General features: G+C 34.8%; 1 protein-coding gene across 1 annotated transcript; it reads left to right on the top strand.

The window, feature by feature from the left end:
- The first annotated feature begins 580 nt into the window (after window positions 1-580).
- LOC141326068 (uncharacterized) lies at window positions 581-17,699 on the top strand. Its single transcript, XM_073834768.1, has 5 exons — window positions 581-622; window positions 847-901; window positions 2,455-2,508; window positions 2,893-2,952; window positions 15,537-17,699. Exons 1-5 carry the CDS (start codon window positions 581-583, stop codon window positions 16,829-16,831), a joined length of 1,506 nt encoding a protein of 501 aa, XP_073690869.1. The 3' UTR covers window positions 16,832-17,699.
- The last annotated feature ends 1,752 nt before the right edge of the window (window positions 17,700-19,451 follow it).

Raw genomic sequence — 19,451 nt, 5'->3', positions numbered from 1 at the left:
TGAGTCCTATATTAAAAGTATTCCCATTGTTTTCTAATTTTAAAGTAGCAGGTAAGGCATTCCACAGTTTTGGCCCCTTCACAGAGAAAACAGACTGACCAAAAGAGGACTTATAATTTGAAACAAGACAGTCACCACTAGTAGTGGCTCGTGTGTTTGCTCTATAAGAGCTTTGACGCCTACAGATTAATTCAGAAAACAGCAGTGATGCATGATCTTCAGACATTTAAAAACCAGTTTAAGGACATTAAAATCAATGAAGCTATCAAAACTAATAAGGTTATGCTTTCTTAAAACATCACAATGATGCCATCGCATAGGTTTCTGGTCCATAACTTTTATTGCATGTTTGTATATTGAGACAATAGGCTTCAGTATAGTTGGATAAGCTTGCGACCATGATGTACAGTAATGCAATATGATAAATGTGACAAAATCATTGCATGCATGTGTAACAGAGTTAGAATTGTTGTTGTGAATCCTCCTGAATTCAATGGCAGCTATTAATTCAATGTTGTAAGGGTGCCCTCTTGTGGTTTATTTTTGGAGCTGCAGACGAGAATGTTTAGTTTGATTGAAGATGACGCAACACAGCAGTTGCAAAGAGAAAAGCACGCTGTGGGTACGTATTTTCATACTCCGTCTCAATTTGGCGATCTTATTGTGAATAATACAAAATAAGTGGTGATTTCATGCTATTTTGTTTATTATTTGGATTTAGTTATTATTTTGAGCATTTAATCCAAGTAGCAATGTATATTTTATTAGTTATATGGCCTTTTGTAAATTGGATGGTGCTCTCGTTATCAAGGCCATGAGGTTAATTTTGACTTATATTTTATTCAGATGCCTAATGTCTGCAGCGAAACACCACTAAAGGGATGTTATTTCACCCTTTCAGGTATGTTTTTATATAGTTTTCTGTTTATTACGAACGTTGTTTCATACAAATTGTGGTCGCGTGTTGCGATACTGCTGTTGGTTTATATGTAAATTTATGTTGATATACTTTAGCAATGCAACGAGCAGTTGCAAAGAGAAAAGCACGCTGTGGATGCCTAATGTCTGCAGCGAAACACCACTAAAGGGATGTTATTTCACCCTTTCAGTAAAGTCAAGAGTCAACGAAAACGCTGTGTCCTGGTCTTTATTGGGGGGAATTGAGATCGCTGACTCCTGATCGTATGGACGGGTTCGCCAAATCACAGCGCAGAAGAAAGAGTAAAGAAAAACAAGACCCGTGACACATGTATAATTTTGCAGTTTGACAAGACAAATCCTTTCTAATAAAATGGAAACAATTTAGATTTGGTTTGACCTTCCTACAAATATTCTTAACTTGACGATCAAATTTTAAATTCTTATCCAAACTTATGCCAAGATACTTGACTTCATTCACTACTTCTTAATATGCACCTTGTCTTACCTCCATTCCATTGATTTCCTTTTTCTTTCTAGTAAACATTAGTGATTTAGCTTTTTCTACTGAAAACTTAAAACCCCATGAATATGACCATTTTTCAACCCTGATCGACTCTTGTATCTTTATTTTAATGTGGTCAACATTCCTTCCCCTTTTCCATAACGCTCCATCATCTGCAAATAAAGATTGATTAATATCATGTGGTACTTGGGAAAAAACATCATTTATCATGATAGAGAAAAGCAGTGGACTAATGACACTCCCCTGAGGAGTGCCATTATCTACCAAATACTTCCTGGGCAACGATGTACCAATTCTAACTCGAATAGGAGACAGCTGGATAGTGGTAAATACTTTTTCCGAAAATTTGATATACTAATATATAGGTCTGCAACAACTAGTCAATAATGAAAATTATCGATTAGTCGCATCTGCCCACGTACACAGGAAACTTCCGCCAGCTGCATCAAATTATACCACTGAATAACAAGTTTTCTATGGGCAAAATTAATTAAACTAAGTGAGCTGAACAAATGACAGCACTTCAAACAGGTGCAAGTGATCTAATATACATAGGAGCCCAAGCTTTACAAAAGTTTATTTTTTGTTAATTTATTAGCAGTTATTTGAGAATTGGCTTACTGGTCATATGGAGCATAGCATCCTAGCGTTTTTTGCATTTAGTTGTCTGTTCGAATGGCAGCATGTGGAATAGTGCATTTTGTCAATAAAAATAAAAAAAACTATGATTTTAGCTCAATTGAAATAGTACAGATTACTTGAAGGAGTGCAAAACTCTCAAGCGCTAATTCAGTGTTTTCAACAGGTGAAAATATATCTATGCTGAATTTATAATCTAACACACACAGGGGTTTTAAATCTTAACAGTTTATTAGCCAGTGGCTAATGATAGACATTATTTAGTTGCCCAGAGTTAAGATTAAGTTTCTCTTTTTTGTTTTACTGTTTTACTCGCATTTATTGGTATATTGAGATGTTGTAACATTACCATTATAATCTGTTTTAACTAGGTGATGATGAAGACTCACCACCACCAAAGACACGCATTGTAAGCACGCCTAAATGTAAGTTAATTGTTTAAAACCTTTTTTTATATCATTACATAGCTGTGTTCAATTAAATATTTATGTAACGTTTTTTCATTTTGTTTCAGTCACCCCAAGAACAGAATATTTTGGAGAACAAAGAAAGTGTGAGTTTACTTGTTCTTTCTTGTCAGGAACCTCATTCATAGAAAAAAAATCCTTTGATAATACAGCATTGTCATGACTGTTTTTTTTTATCACTTTTTTTTTTGCTTGTCAGTAAATACTGCAAGTTGTGACCCCACTCAACAAAGTGAGTGCCACACCACCATTTTTTAATAACAAAAAAGCACTCCTAAATAATTGCCAGAAAACATATTTTTTGTGTCTTAAAAAAACATAAAAATAAATCTTGTGTTTCAGGTTTTGTAAATGCCCAAGAACCAGAAACTGCCATATCTGACAGGGAAAGTCAACATGAAGGTGGGACAAGATTTAAATGATTATAAAATTTTTGTGTGCAATAGTGTGTTCATGTTAGAGATGCACCAAACCAGTAAGGGACCTGATCAGACGATTTTCCACATGACTGGCCCAAACCTGTGACTGGCCAGTCAATCTCATGTCTTTCAGAATTTGAGCAGGTTGGCAGTGGCACGTACAATGTCAGCTGCATATTTTAGCTCTATTCGACAGCACAGTGACACTCGTCTCAAATTCAGAAAAATAGATATTTATTTATATATGCTGTCAATTGTAGTTCTTAGAAAGAAAATCAGAATCAGCAAAAATCTGCATCGGCAAAAAAAAAAAAGGAACTTGTCAGAAAATTGCAATCGGTGCATATCTAATTAATTTATATTTTTGATGCTGAATACAAATGCAAAAATGATTTATTTTTACATTAAAATTAACAGATGTTATTTGTGTGTAATGTGTAAAATATTATGAGCTTGCCAAAAATGTATAATATTTTCATAAACTTGAGATTGTATTTCTCATTTTCAGCTGATGTGACTGAAGATGTTCCAACATCAGCCAGGGAAACCAATTTGTGTGAGTACAAATTATAGAAATTTCTTTCATTTAAAGGTTTTGGCCAATGTTGGACTTTCAAATAGTCCTCTGCGTGTTCAAAAATGGTTCAGGAGTCAATCTATCAAAGTTTAAAAGTTTTATTCAAGCTCAGCAAATAGGAGAAAATCAAGAGCAAAAACAGCGCTGGAGAAGAATTCTGTTCTTCCGAGTTCTTCTGAATTCTCTTTCAGAAAACACTCCCTTAAATATCATAGTTGTCTGCTATCTATTGACGTCTTCCGTGTATCTTCTCTTGACTGCTGGCGTCTAAAGCAGAAGTTTCTTTCCACCACCCACACACAGCTCACGTCCTGCTAAACCTTCAAAAGTATCTGTTCTTATCTATGCAGGACATAACAGGACGTGTTATCCTCAGCAGTCTGCAACATTTCTCTGCACTGTGCACATAATTTTTCAGTTAACCCTTTCAGACAGTTTCACAGTGATTAGCACTCTATAGTTTAGTTATTAAAGCTTTTTTATGCAAATGGAAAATATATAAAACATATTCAAACTGAAAAGTACCACACCAATGAGATTTGTTAATGTTTTAGAAAGAAGTCTTTCTGCTCACCACGGTTACATTTATTTGATCAAAAATACAGTAAAAGTCATATTGTGGAATAATATTACAACTTAAAATTTAAGTACTTAAAAACTCTTTCAGTTTAATAATTCCAAATGTTATTTATTCATGGGATCAAAGCTGAATTTTCAGCATTATTACTCCCGGCCTCAGTGTCACATAAGCCTTCAGAAATTATGCTGATATTCTCATTATACAATAATATACTGTTAAATATATATACTGTTATATATTATTTTATATTTAATTTCACAATTTATAAATGAGCAGTCATGCTGTACAGTTTTATATAGTGTATAACAAATGTCCTGTTGTGTTTCTCTCTTTCTGTATCTTTGTGGCAACATTGATAATATAACTACCTGAAACTATCTCCATAACTTTCCAACATTTGGAAGAAATTATTAAATAATATGAAATTATATAAAGTACATCAATAAATGTAGATACATTTCTGACAGGTACAGTTATTTTCACCTGCTTCTCTTTTGCATGTTAACATGTCAACTGCACATTTCAGGCAACACTGAGTTGAAGAAACTTGAACGAGCCATGATTGTTCGACTTGACCAAATGAACCAAAAGCTGTCAACGATAGAATCACTTTTAAGAAGTGTTGCCCAGCCATGCGACGTTTCTGGTTAATCCTTGCAAAAGCACTCAGGAACTGGAGGATTTGTGCATTAAAATCAAAGACGGTGAATACAGGACAAAAACTGTAAGTAAATTTAACTATTGCACAAAAATATGCACAAAAATATGCACTCAACATATCAGTTTGCATAGGAAACTAAGAGAGTAACGGGTTTTGTTACTCACGGTTCACTGTAAAAAAAAGAAGAAGAAATGTACCCTTCTTCACATGCACTTGTGGCTTAGTATATCTCCTACCTGACGATGAATGTGTATTTATAATATGGTTTGTTAAAAATAAATGAAGCAGACCGAGTAAGGCTAATGTTTCCCGTTTCAGTTTTGCTTTAAATAAGTACATTTACATTTGCCTTTTATAATAAATGTTGATTATAAACAAATGCCACAATGTTTATTTTCATTTTTCATTTTTCAGTCTTCTGTTCTGAATACCATTAAATGAGTGGAATTAAAATATACATTTACAAACATCATAAAGATTTATTTTTATGTTTTGGCATTTAGTTTTTTTTCCTGACTAGTAAAACAGGAAAACATGATAGTTTTCTTACTAGTCTCAAGCTTACTTTTTACAATGCAGGTGTCCACAGTGATACATGGAATTGGAATGGAAATAGCTATCTTTCCCAAAATTCCTTAAATTCCTTGTTTTTTTTTTTTTTGTTTGTTTTTTTACAGGTCAATTACTTGAGCCTCCTTGGAGGCAGAACTCCTGGAGAGGCAGTCCGCAGGGTATTGCGGACAGTTGGAGTGAATAGCCTTTGGTCGCAGTACAGCATGAAGGGAAGGAAGGGGAAAAAGAAATTTCAAGACCTTGAAATTTGCAGTGTAATCATTCGTACGTATTAAGTTTTGTAACACTCTCACTGCATTTTAAGATTTTAAGATTTTTAAGACTTTCAGTGATCAGATCTCCGAACACACATCAATACAAAGTAGGGATCATGCTGTGCACACACACAAACAATCACGATCACTACAACATGTCATTAGTGCTCCACTGCAAAATTTATAAAAAAAATAGCTTTGCTACTGAGTCACTGCATTATATTACTCAACAACTAGAGGGTTAAGTAATTAATCAGTAATTAAACGTTGTTAATCAGACCTTAAACTAAATAATAGTTATTAACTGAAATATACCAAATTATACTATAGCTGTATTTATTATTAAACGGATTGCAGTTGATTTGTGATGCATATGGACTGGGGTGCGTTTCCCAAAAGCATCATTAACTATGTTCGTTAGTTTCATTGAACTATTGGTAACGACAAAACCTTTGCCACCTTTGGCATGTGATTCACAGATTAATTTGCCAATTTAAACCCACAAAAAGAAGAAACAAAACAGAACTCGGTTTGTTACTTACACGCTGTTCTCTTAAAGGCTAGTTCACACTACAGCATTTTAAGCCCGATTTTAGCCCGATTGAGCTCGCCGACAGGTTGGGCTGTAATCGGGGGGAAATCAGGGGGTAATCGGCGTGTCAGTCTTTATGTGTGAACTACTCAACGACGCATCAAAGAGGCTCGCTGACGCGTCGCAGATGAAAAACAAATATCTAGCATGCTAAATATCTGGTCGGGTCGGCCGACTCTGCATCACATCACAGCCACAATAGTCAAACTAATATTCACTTAAATTCTAACCACCGGAACAGCGGAGTCGATAACATAGGGTTAACGTTTAACACTCATTAGTTAACTTTACTCAGGAAAAATGTGGATAAACATGTTTTACTCACCTCCAACTCTCTCTGAAGCACACACAATCCGTGCTGCCCACGTTTACCGATCCACTCTTTTACCCATTTTCTAGTTTTTTCAGATCATTGCGCAAACAGTTTTCAGTGTAGGGATACTCATTTCGGTTAATTTTCCTGACCGACAACTGATAAAATTAGAATAATAAATTAGTAAAAAAAAAAAAAATAGAATGCCCGATTATCTTAGCCTGGAAAAAATCCAGACCCTAATCTATTAAGATTAAGGGTCTGGTATCGAGCAATGAAAAGGACCTAACTCGAGGGGTGGCACCAAGCATGCATTTGAAACTCTCACTGCACGCAATTGGATAACGCCACGACCAATCACAAATTCACTAAGCCCCATACGCTTAGCTACCAGCGGAGCTAACTGATAGATTAAACTCTTGCCGTATCCAGTCGGCAAAACAGCAAAAACGTGTCTTGCAGAGACAATTCAAATTGTGCTCTCGTGAGACCTCTGGATTTCCAGGGTACGAGTATCTGTGATGATACATAAAAAAATACAAGCAAATGTTTTATTACACTAAATATGTATAAATTAAATAACTAATTAATTAAGATGACAAAACTAAAACACATTTAATCCTTCTATGCGCTTTGAAGAACAGTACCGGTCTTATTCTTCTTGTCGGACATAAAAATATATAGCAGGGCAGCCTATACCTTGGTGTACCTAGTATTTAACATGTCGACATGCTACACGGATAGACTGGTGTCTGTTAACTCTTAGATCCGCGACAAAAACACTTCACAAAAATCCTTTGAATTTGTGGTTTGGGTCTTTTCATCCACTGCTCTTTCAGACAGTGCAACATACTAAATTGATTCCTCTTTCACGTCTTCCTGCATTTAGAATACATACTGTTTTAAACCATAAAGACGAGCCAATAGATATCAAACTTTGCGGAATAGTTAGTAGTTACGCAAATGTCTTAACTTTAATTAATTCACTTACAGAAAGTAAAAGTAAAAAAAAAACAGACAGAATTTTCTAACGCTGCATTTACTAAACTACAGTAGCAGCAGAAGCAGAAATAATACTTTTCATCTACATATTTGTCCTGTTTTCATTCGTTTCTTAGCAAAATGAACAAACATCATACATTTTGTTTATTCTTTATGTCACGTAAGACAATTGTGAATCTAACATTATGCATTCAGATATATGTTATTATAATTATAAAAAAAAGTTTGTACACATTTTTGGAAATTACCACCACAAAATTAGAAATTTGGATAGCAAAATTCATGAAAAAAATTTGTAAAATGTGTGAGAAATGCTAAACAATCAAAATCTGTTACAAACACGTACAAATATGTTATTTTATTATTAAATGTTTTTATTACTAAATTTCATTTATTTAAAAAAATTCTTACACACTACTTTATCTCTGTCTGTGTCTGATTTAAAGTTGCAAAATGAAATATTGCACTGAAAACATAATTAACAGCTTTAATTGTCAATGTTAGCAAATGACCATGAAATAAGCAGCATAATGCTGGGCAAGCTGTGCATTAAATAATTTTAATACACAACACGGAGGTATTTAGCAGAAGCAGTATTCAAATCACCAAGGATTATGTGACGATACGTATTGATATTTTGCAAACAGCCCTACAGTGCAATGTAGTCAGTGACATCATGCATTTGCGGCTGATTTTAAGTGGTCTGATCATAATTTGAGACATTTTTTACACCTGTATTTAGCAAATGTTAAAGTAAGTAATAGGGACTAAGGTTCTTTAAAAATGTCATGACATAAATATTTTTTTTCTTTGAGGACCGCATACTGGTTTTCCAAACATTTTTTACTGAAGTACTTTGCTAAGATGTTGTAAACTTCTGTTTAGAGGCTTGTCAAAGGATTCACCTGAAGGTGCAAGTAAAGGTGTTGGAAGACTGCATTGCCGAAACATTAAAGTATGCTCCTCACCGGGATTCAAGGGTGAGTAACATTCAAGAATTATAGCTTGTTTTCTTAACCCTAAAAATTTAGTTTTTGTTTTTTTTGTATACTGTGGGATAAAAACATTTTGGGATGGGGGTACTAAATGTGTTTTTGTATTGTTACCTAAATATATACATTTTGTACATTATCATTAAAAGTACTTGGTGTACTTTCTGCTTACATACTTTAACAAATGAATGCATAAGAAAAATAATCGAAAACATATGCCATAAACACCTTTTCACAAGTGAGTTTAAAATATTCTAGCCTCGAGTCCCCAGGGTGATTTTTTTTAGGGCTGCACGATTTAGAGAAAAAATCTAATTGCGATTTTTCTGATCAAAATTGTGATTTGCGATTTAAAATGCGATTTACTACTATTTCATAAAAGAGCTACAAGTTTGATATGGTGGTTTTAACAACACCAAAGAAAGACCAAGCATAATCACAAAGTATGCTACACTGTTCTACTGTTTATTTAAAACCTCTTAAACATTGTTGTCATTTTTTAAATAAAGTTGTCATGACAAATTAAGAAAATAACTACAGTATCTTAAATAAAATTGAATTAACAATTAAAATGATATAATAAAATATTATTTAAATCTTTTAAAATAAAATGTATACTATTATACAAAATTAATTAATAAAAATATTATATATTTTATTATATAAAATCCTAAAAGATTACATACATACATACATACATACATACATAAATAACATTATTTTATAACAAAATATAATTAAAATCTTTTAGGAATCCAAACACTCTGTAAACTATTTTACATTAGTAAAACACTGATGATAACCTACATTAAGAGACACTTTGTTGGGAAGTTTAGCCGCTGCTCCCGCTCATCTTTTCCAAATGGCGTTACCGTTATTTGCTCAGTACATGCAGTAGATACGAGAGTACAGCGGGACCCGACGCAAACGAATGCGGCGCGGAACATAACTTGATGGGAGAGTGCGGCTGTGCGGGACGCGGGAAAATAAAATGATTCGCGGGACTCCCGCAAAATAGAAAATACAAACAACAACAACTATAAAGGTTACTTTTATGCGGGCTTTTGCGGACAGAAGCGGGACAAAACATGAATGTCGAGGCGGGAACTGAACGAGATAAACGTATTTCTGCGGATGCAGGATTGAAAAATACGTCCTGTGCACGTCTCTACATGCAGTGTTAAAATGCCCCCTATTGGTTAAACTCTGCATCTAACGTAATATAAGCATGAAGATGTAATATGCACATGAAGCGACCTGTCAAAAACGATTTATATGGTTGTTACCACAGTTGATAATTAATCGAAATAATCGCAGCTCTTGCGATTTGAAAATCGCACCCTTTCAAATCGCGATTTCGGTTTAAAAACGATTAATCGTGCAGCCCTAATTTTTTTTAAAGTCATTATTATTTTGGAATGTATGGCTTTACTGTTTCCATGGTGATGTGGCACATGTTTCACACATACTCTGTATGCAGTGCTTTAGAGAGTTCACACTGCATGCGGTTGTGGTCCAGCAGTGTGTTCCAATTGCTGTGCGTCTGCAGCAGTGCAGCAATTTTTCCACACAGTCTATATACTTGTTGTGCTCCATACGCTGAATTAAAGTGACAACGCTTTGTTCGCAGGAAACATGAACATGGATTGACACAGAGAATTGCATATAAACAAAGTCTACTGTGTTTCACAGTCAGCACGTAGCTTTTGTGCTTAAAACAATGAAAAGTGTACTTTTAGATTAACAAGGCAACATAATAAATGCACTTGTGGAGGTAGAAAGGTAGAAGATTTATTTTAATAAAGATTTAATGCAACATAAAGGCAAAAGAAAGGATAGTTTTTATAAATATAGTTAAGGGCTAACTTTTAGAGAGTGGCTGCACTATTATTATTGAATGCTTATGAAATAATATATCACCATTAGTAACATAAGTCAATCTGTTTATTTTACAGGCTGAGCATGAAGAGACTGGACCTGGAGTTAGTGTGGCAGCACCACCACAACCATAAGTGATACACCACTTATTAGTACAAGCTTCAGTGTTCAATATTTGTTGTCGTTGTTTTCGTTTCAAGTTTTTATAATATCATTTTTCTTTTAAGTGTGCTGTTTATACTGTTCATTTTTGTTGTTCACACTGTTAAGTTATTGGAATGGATGTAGTGTTAATAAAAAAGTTCAAAGAATGGTTCAGGGACATTATTCTATCCATAAATTAATATTAAAGAATGTGGGCATTTTAATGTTTTTGGAATGTTCTAAATAAACGTATTAATAGTGAAATTGTGGTGGAAAGAACGTTGTAGGAATCTTCTGCTAACCTTAAGATAACGTTGTTCTAACATTAAAAGAACTAGACAACTTAACGTTTTTAGAACGTTACAAATAAATGTTCTTTGAAAGTTGTATTAATAGTGAAATTGAGGTGGAAAGAACGTTGCAGGAACGTTATTCCAACCTTAAGACAACGTTGTGCTAACATTAAAAAAACTGGACAATTTAACATTTTTATAACGTTACAAATAAACGTTCTTTGAACGTTGTATTAATAGTGAAATTGAGGTGGAAAGAACGTTGCAGGAACGTTATGCTAACCTTAAGATAACATTGTGCTAACATTAAAAAAACTGGACAATTCAACATTTTTAGAACGTTACAAATAAACGTTCTTTGAACGTTGTATTAATAGTGAAATTGAGGTGGAAAGAACGTTGCAGGAACGTTATGCTAACCTTAAGGTAACGTTCCAGCAACGTTAAACAAACTGGACATTTTAACGTTCTTTGAACGTTGTATTAATAGTGAAATTGAGGTGGAAAGAACGTTGCAGGAACGTTATTCCAACCTTAAGACAACGTTGTGCTAACATTAAAAAAACTGGACAATTTAACATTTTTATAACGTTACAAATAAACGTTCTTTGAAAGTTGTATTAATAGTGAAATTGAGGTGGAAAGAACGTTGCAGGAACGTTATGCCAACCTTAAGACAACGTTGTGCTAACATTAAAAAAACTGGACAATTTAACATTTTTATAACTTTACAAATAAACGTTCTTTGAACGTTGTATTAATAGTGAAATTGAGGTGGAAAGAACGTTGCAGGAACGTTATGCTAACCTTAAGATAACGTTGTGCTAACATTAAAAAAACTGGACAATTCAACATTTTTAGAACGTTACAAATAAACGTTCTTTGAACGTTGTATTAATAGTGAAATTGAGGTGGAAAGAACGTTGCAGGAACGTTATGCTAACCTTAAGATAACGTTGTGCTAACATTAAAAAAACTGGACAACTCAACATTTTTATAACGTTACAAATAAACGTTCTTTGAACGTTGTATTAATAGTGAAATTGAGGTGGAAAGAACGTTGCAGGAACGTTATGCTAACCTTAAGATAACGTTGTGCTAACATTAAAAAAACTGGACAATTCAACATTTTTAGAACGTTACAAATAAACGTTCTTTGAACGTTGTATTAATAGTGAAATTGAGGTGGAAATAACGTTGCAGGAACGTTATGCTAACCTTAAGACAACGTTGTGTTAACATTAAAAAAACTGGACATTTTAACATTTTTAGAACGTTACAAATAAACGTTCTTTGAACGTTGTATTAATAGTGAAATTGAGGTGGAAAGAACGTTGCAGTAACGTTGTGCTAACATTAAAAAAACTGGACATTTCCACGTTTCTAGAACATTTTTAAATCACGTTCCCACAACGTTCTCAGAACATAACTTTGTTAGCTGGGTGAGACTGCTTGAAAGCTGTACATGTTTTAGACATCAAATAAAGAGTTGCTTAAAAAAATGTTAGATGTGAATGTATTTTTTTTGGACTGAAATATATGGAGGGCAAAATATATTTTTTTATGATTTTAAAATATATTTTCAAAAATATACAAAAAATGGCCAAAAAATGTATTTGTAGAAAATATATTTCTGTGAATATATTTTTTGGCCAATTTATGTATATTTTGAAATATATTTCAAAGTACATTTAAAAATTTATTTTTTTATCGTATGGGAACATTCAGTGAAGAACAGTGTTAGGAATCAAGTGGAACTTTTCAACGGAGTTATTATTTTTTTATAAATTCAACTATAATTTTCTCTTGTGGACTATTTTATGTGAAATATCTTAATCAGGTCAGTGTGTTTTTCTCCTCTTATATTCACTTTCAAAGACTGTTGATGATCAATACCATGATGCGAGTCTATAACTTTAAGTCTTTTTCATTTTTTTGTGCAGATCGGCTTTTTAAAGAAAAACAACAGCGCACATTATAACAAAGTCATTTCACCCGCATTATTTTCCTCCTTTCGGCACTTCACACTCCAGTCCAGCGTGTGGCACTAAGACACTAACTTCTGTTTGACAGACACCATTAAACCTAAGAGCAAGAAGATTAGATTCGCTGTGCTCTCTGTTGTTTTGTAGTGATTCTGTTTTAGTACAATCTGTGACAAATGTAGTTTCTGTAAACAGAAAAGTACAGTTTTGAATCAGATCAGTAAATACCTTTAATTCTCATTCTTATATCTGTGACTAGGTTTTGAAGCAAGCAGGAATATCTGGAGAAGTATGAGCTGAACTGAGATCTGCTGCTGTGAAGATGCTTATTAAAGTGGAGAGTGAGGAGAACATGAGTGAACTAGAAATCTGGAGAATAAAACAAGAGGAACCAGAACCTTTTAGAATAAAACAGGAGGAACCAGAGCCTTTGAGAATAAAACATGAGGAACCAGAACTTTTGAAAATAAAACTTGTGGAACCAGAACATTTTAGAATAAATCAGGAGGAACCAGTGCCTTTGAAAATAAAACATGAGGAACCAGAACTTTTGAGAATAAAACTTGTGGAACCAGAACATTTTAGAATAAAACAGGAGGAACCAGAACCTTTGAGAGTAAATCAAGACGAACCAGAACATTTTAGAATAAAACAGGAGGAACCAGAACCTTTGAGAGTAAATCAAGACGAACCAGAACCTTTGAGAATAAAACAGGAGGAATCAGAACCTTTGAGAATAAAACAGGAGGAATCAGAACCTTTGAAAATAAAACAGGAGGAACCAGAAGCTTTGAGAATAAAACAGGAGGAACATGGAGGTTGGTGTTTTATCTTCATTCATCTTTAGTTTGTGGTACATCAGGCTTTCATAATACTTCATAATAAGCTTTATTTTAGCTAGATTTAGTTAACTGTGATAGAAACAATCTTTAAAGCGGATCAGTTTGTTGAAAAGTATATATGGGGGCAGTAACAGTTTCGATGAAGCCCCATTCATAATACATTACAATGGTATTTTTAAAGCATTATAATGAACACATAATGCATTATATAAAAAAAAAAACCTAAGTTATATCATCTCATGAATAATCATAACAATTTTAATACATTATAATATTTGAGTATTTGTGGTTCTAACCTAAGATTGTGATTATTTATAAGACACAATGGACGGCACATTAAATCTACATAATTTATAGTGTATTATATCATATCACATGTATTTTTTACATTATATTTTACAGTTTTATTTTGATGGTCCCCTGGTCTATTAACTATAAGCAACTTTCCAACTACATGTCAACTACCACTCCTTTATTATTATAATTATTATTAATACTAATAGTAATAATAATTACTGCTAGCTGTCATGCAGTTGCAGAGTTACTTATCAAAAGCTGTCTAAAGGGTCCAATCAAAATAATCAAACTGATAATACAAATGTGTCATGTTACACATTCATCTGAAACATGATGATACGAGATGATACAACATACTATAAGATTTTTATAATGCATCATTAATTCATTATAATTCCTCAAGAATACTCTTATAAAGTATTATAAATGCAGGCTTCACAGAAAGTGAATTATGTTTTTAACTGATCAAACAAGGCTGATACAGAAACAGTAGTGTTAACTAAAGTCGTGATAATGCGGCAGAAATACTCCAGTGCTATTACATCATTAGTTTCAGGGTTTGTACAACATTTTGGGAGAGAAATTCAAGAACTTTTCAATGACTTTTAAGTATTTCATACAACTTTTTACAGCTCTTTAAAGCTCTAAAATAATCCAGTTTAAACGAGGTGTTTCTCTGATTGGCCAGCTATCCGTGGTTTGTGATTGGCCGAAAACCTCAAGTGTGTGTTGGAAATGTAACACCCCTAACCATGTTGTGATGCCATTTCTTGGTGCATCGAGACAGAAATGATAAAACCCATTATAAATTAGGCATTTGATGCATACATTATTGTTTATATTGATTCTTGATTTTGATGATTGATTATAATGACTCATACTGTCTTTTTATGCATTTTGTCACGGCGTGTAAACATAACAGCATGTCTGCATTTGCAAAGGTAGAACGTGAAACAAGCACTACCCTACACTGCTCAAAACTCGCATTCAATAGTCAGTACTGAATTCTTTAATGTACTTACAGGCCGTCAGTCGGAAGCACCGACCCACTTTATAGCCTTAATTTTATATTTAAAACATTAATCTCAGCTCTAAAACTTTTAGTTTAGTTACTTTTTTATATTATCTGTTTTATATATTTAATACTTAGTCAGTTTGGTTAACTTTGGTTAAATATTATGTTAATACTGTGCAGTGCACAAAACTTAAGATCTGAGAGATGGTTCAAGTCAGTGTTCATGATGTTAAGTTTAGAGATGTTGTGCATCCACTTATTATTAGTGTGACATTTTAGCATGCAAATAAAGGGGAGAACTTTAAGATATCGACCCTAAAAGTCGGCCAAAAAATCGGTAGCACATATCGGCAATCGACTGACGCTGACCTCTAAACATCGGCATCGTTTATAGAAAAATCCTAATCGGTCGATATCTACTTTAAATGATCATTATTTTTGATATCCCACACACCAGCTCGACCAAATCTGCTTCTGGCGCCATTGGCACTGCTGTCAAATGTTAGTTTGTTCATGTTTTTCAGCTTATAACAAGTTCCTAAATATTAATCATTTTATTTTAATTTCAGAGTTGATTAAAGAAAAAGAGGAGAATGAAGAATCAAGTCAAGTTGAGGAGAAAAATCATTTCAAAACAGGAAAACCTTTGAGTTGCTCTCAAGTCAAACAGAAAGATTTAAAGAAATGTTGCACCTGTACTCAGTGTGGAAAGAGTTTCACAAGAAAAACAGATCTTGAGCGTCACATGAAAACTCATACTGGAGAGAAACCATTCACTTGTGATCAATGTGGGAAGAGTTTTTCAAGCTCATCAAACCTTAAGGAGCACATGAACATCCACACTAGAGAGAAGCAGCACACATGTGATCAGTGTGGTAAAGTGTATTTAGCAGCTTCAGGTCTGAGGAATCACTTGAAAGTTCATACAAAGGTGAAGCCACATTCATGCCATTTGTGTGGAAAGAGATTTTGCCGTCTACAAAGTTTGAAAGTATATGAGAATATAAATACTGGTGTGAGAGAATGCATGTGTTCAAAGTGTGAAAAGATTTCTATTTCAGTAACTTATTTAAAACTGCATAAAAGGATCCACACTAGAGAGAAATCTTATGAATGCTCACACTGCAACAAGAGATTTAGTCGGTCAGGAGACCTGAAAACACATGAGAGGATCCACACTGGAGAGAAACCTTTTAAGTGTTCAAACTGCAACAAGAGATTTAGTCAGTCAGTACATTTGAAAAGGCATGAGAGGATCCACACTGGAGAGAAACCTTATAAGTGTTCACACTGCAACAAAAGTTTTAACCAGTCATCATATCTGAAAATACATGAGAGGATTCACACTGGAGAGAAACCTTATAAATGCTCACACTGCAACAAGAAATTTAACCAGTCATCATATCTAAAAATACATGAGATGAACCACACTGGAGAGAAACCTTATGAGTGTTCACAGTGCAACAAGAGATTTAACCACTCATCATATCTAAAAATACATGAGAGGATCCACACTGGAGAGAAATCTTATGAATGCTCACACTGCAACAGGCGATTTAGTCAATCAGGAGACCTGAAAACACATGAGAGGATCCACACTGGAGAGAAACCTTTTAAGTGTTCAAACTGCAACAAGAGTTTTAGTCAGTCAGAACATTTGAAAAGGCATGAGAGGATCCACACTGGAGAGAAACCTTATAAGTGTTCACACTGCAACAAAAGTTTTAACCAGTCATCATATCTGAAAATACATGAGAGGATCCACACTGGAGAGAAATCTTATGAATGCTCACACTGCAACAAGCGATTTAGTCAGACAGGAGACCTGAAAATACATGAGATGAACCACAGAGAAACCTTATAAGTGTTCACACTGCAACAAAAGTTTTAACCAGTCATCATATCTGAAAATACATGAGAGGATTCACACTGGAGAGAAACCTTATAAATGCTCACACTGCAACAAGAAATATAACCAGTCATCATATCTAAAAACACATGAGATGAACCACACTGGAGAGAAAACTTTAGTGTTCACACTGCAACAAGACATTTCATCAGTCAGTACATTTGGATCCACACTGGACAATAACCGTATCATTTAACTGCATGTGGGAAGCGTTTTATTCGTCATCTGCTATACACAGTCATGCAGAAACAATCTTTTTTTTTTTTTCAATCTTGTGTGTATCTCTGGCAGATTTACACATACTAGTCTGGCATGTATATGTATACCCATCCCTACTTGTAAATTAGTAGGAGAGAGATCAGTCTCATTAGTTTCTCTTTTACTTTCGGTAATGATCATTTTGCTTGAGTCATTATTAAATGTTACTTTTTTATTAATACATTATCTTTACATTTCATATTTTATTAACAACATTGCGGTCAACTGATTGTATTTGCATAAGAAAAAAATATTTTAGCTTTAATAGTTGAAAGCCATGATGTTTTAGGTTTTGTTCGAAATATCTAAATAATATCAATGGAATTGAGTTAAAAGCCTTTATTGTCTTTGTATTTTTTTGCATACAGTGAAATTATGATCATTACTGCTGACTGGTGTTAGAAAACATGTACCACAGACAATATATGAGACTAGAGACTACAGACTGTACAGTATCATTATAAAAGTAGATACAACAACTGATGTGTTTTCCCTGTGGGCCACTGTACAATGTGGGTTGGCCCATTGCTTCTTGTTACTCACCTGTGCTGTTTTGGAAAGCGCAGTATTTGAATCCATTGGGGATGATCGTGCGGTAGTAATATTGTTTCGTTTGGCTTCAGTCGGTTTTGTCCAGAGCGCTGGTTTTTTGATTCTATTTATTAAATGATGAGCTGTTTCCCCACAAAAGCTGTTTATTTAGCATAATGAACCCATCACCTCTGTTGACATTTAATCAAACTAAACAGCCTCTGGTCTCCTTCCCTGCATACTGCCAAAGCAGCAGCATTAGCCATTTAACTTTTTTGGCTAAAGGCTGAAGACCTTACCCCTTGAGTCAAAAGCAACGTCTTTACTAATAATCCACAGGCAGGGAAATTCACAGACAGGAATAAAGACAGGTTAACCAGACAAAGAAAGATGATGGGAATAACTATATGACAGGAAAACCAAATATGGGTATATGGGAGAAATCAAGACAGAGAGAATGATGGGGATGTAACATTATTCCCCCCTCCCGGAAGGCGCAACTTGCCGTAGACAAGGAATGAAGAAAAAAGTGGACAGGTAGGAAGAACAAAAGAATGGAGAGGGCTGGGAAACAAAGTCTATTCGGCGGAGGATGATCAACAGAGTCCAGGCCGGATCCGACAGAAGGGTCCAAGGTGGATCAGACGGAGAGAGGAGCCAGGTCACAACCATGATTGTAGCCCCTGGCAGAGCCGACAGATAGAGGAGCCATGGTGGAGGAAGGGCTGACGACTCCAGGGGGTCGCTTGACAGAGGCTGAGCAGGTGGCGATGGAGACGGAGAGCCGAAGATCCTGGGCGACACCGAGGATAAGCAGGGCCAAGGGTCTGGGAACCGAGGCAGAGATAAAAAAAATCACATTTAAACTACTATTACTTCAAATGTATAATTGAGAAAGTTAATTTCTGAGGAAAAATAAAAAAGGCGGCAAGTAAGGAGGAGAAGAGCCGGGTGGCAGGTGAGCTGGAGAGGACCCGGGTGGCAAGTAAGGAGGAGAGGCTGCAATGTGGTGGGAATGTAAGTAGTACAATTCCCTGGCCTTTGCAAAGAGTGGTTGTCAAGCATGAGCAACACCTTTCTTTTTGGACTTACCTTTGTATGCTTCACAAAGTGAACAAGGAATGATAGGAAATCCTCTTCCTGCATCCAGTCTGATGCATAAGCACTTCCTGCACTCCCCAAGTTGAGTTTGCATGAAAGGTCCTATAGAAATTAAATCTTGAATCTTGCCTTTTCTACCCTGTTCTGAAGACGCTTATCCATTGTGCTCACCTCACGTGGATTTAGCCCATAGTATATATCGGCTGCCTGGCTTATATACTGTGACAAAGTCTCCTCCTGCTCCCTGTTGAAGACCTGTGAGGACTGCAGTATCCTACATGAGGAAAGTCCCTTGATCCCTAGTCTTTCAGTTCCTTATATTTCCTCCAATATCTGTTCAAGGTGACATGGCAGATTCCTTTGGATTTTGCCTCTGCCCTGACAGACATTCCTAACTTCCTCTGCTGCTCTTTTTATAACATTGGCATCGACTCCTCGATTTGTTTTTCTCACCCATTTTCTAGGCATTCTGTAGAATTAACAAAATCACAAAAATGTTCTAAGTTGTATATAAGGGGGATGGTTGTGACACTTTGAACAGGACTTTTATTTTGATCTGGTGTATGACGCCATAAGGCTGCACCGCGCTCCTGCATCAGTGTTTCAGCTGAAGAAAGGTTTGTAGTCTTTACTGTTTAAATTCATACCAAGCGTTCAGTCTGTTTTGTATGGCTTACAAGCGATG

The sequence above is a fragment of the Garra rufa genome, chromosome 2 (assembly GCF_049309525.1).
Source record: "Garra rufa chromosome 2, GarRuf1.0, whole genome shotgun sequence".
NCBI classification, from domain to species: Eukaryota; Metazoa; Chordata; class Actinopteri; order Cypriniformes; family Cyprinidae; genus Garra; species Garra rufa.
This window is presented reverse-complemented; position numbering and strand designations above follow the sequence as displayed.

Excerpts from the sequence above, each read along its gene's own strand:
- LOC141326068 (XM_073834768.1), top strand. The coding sequence starts at position 581 with ATGACGCAACACAGCAGTTGCAAAGAGAAAAGCACGCTGTGG. Across the intron at positions 623-846 it reads AAGAGAAAAGCACGCTGTGG|ATGCCTAATGTCTGCAGCGA; the intron begins GTACGTATTTTC and ends TATTTTATTCAG. Across the intron at positions 2,509-2,892 it reads CATTGTAAGCACGCCTAAAT|GTTTTGTAAATGCCCAAGAA; the intron begins GTAAGTTAATTG and ends CTTGTGTTTCAG.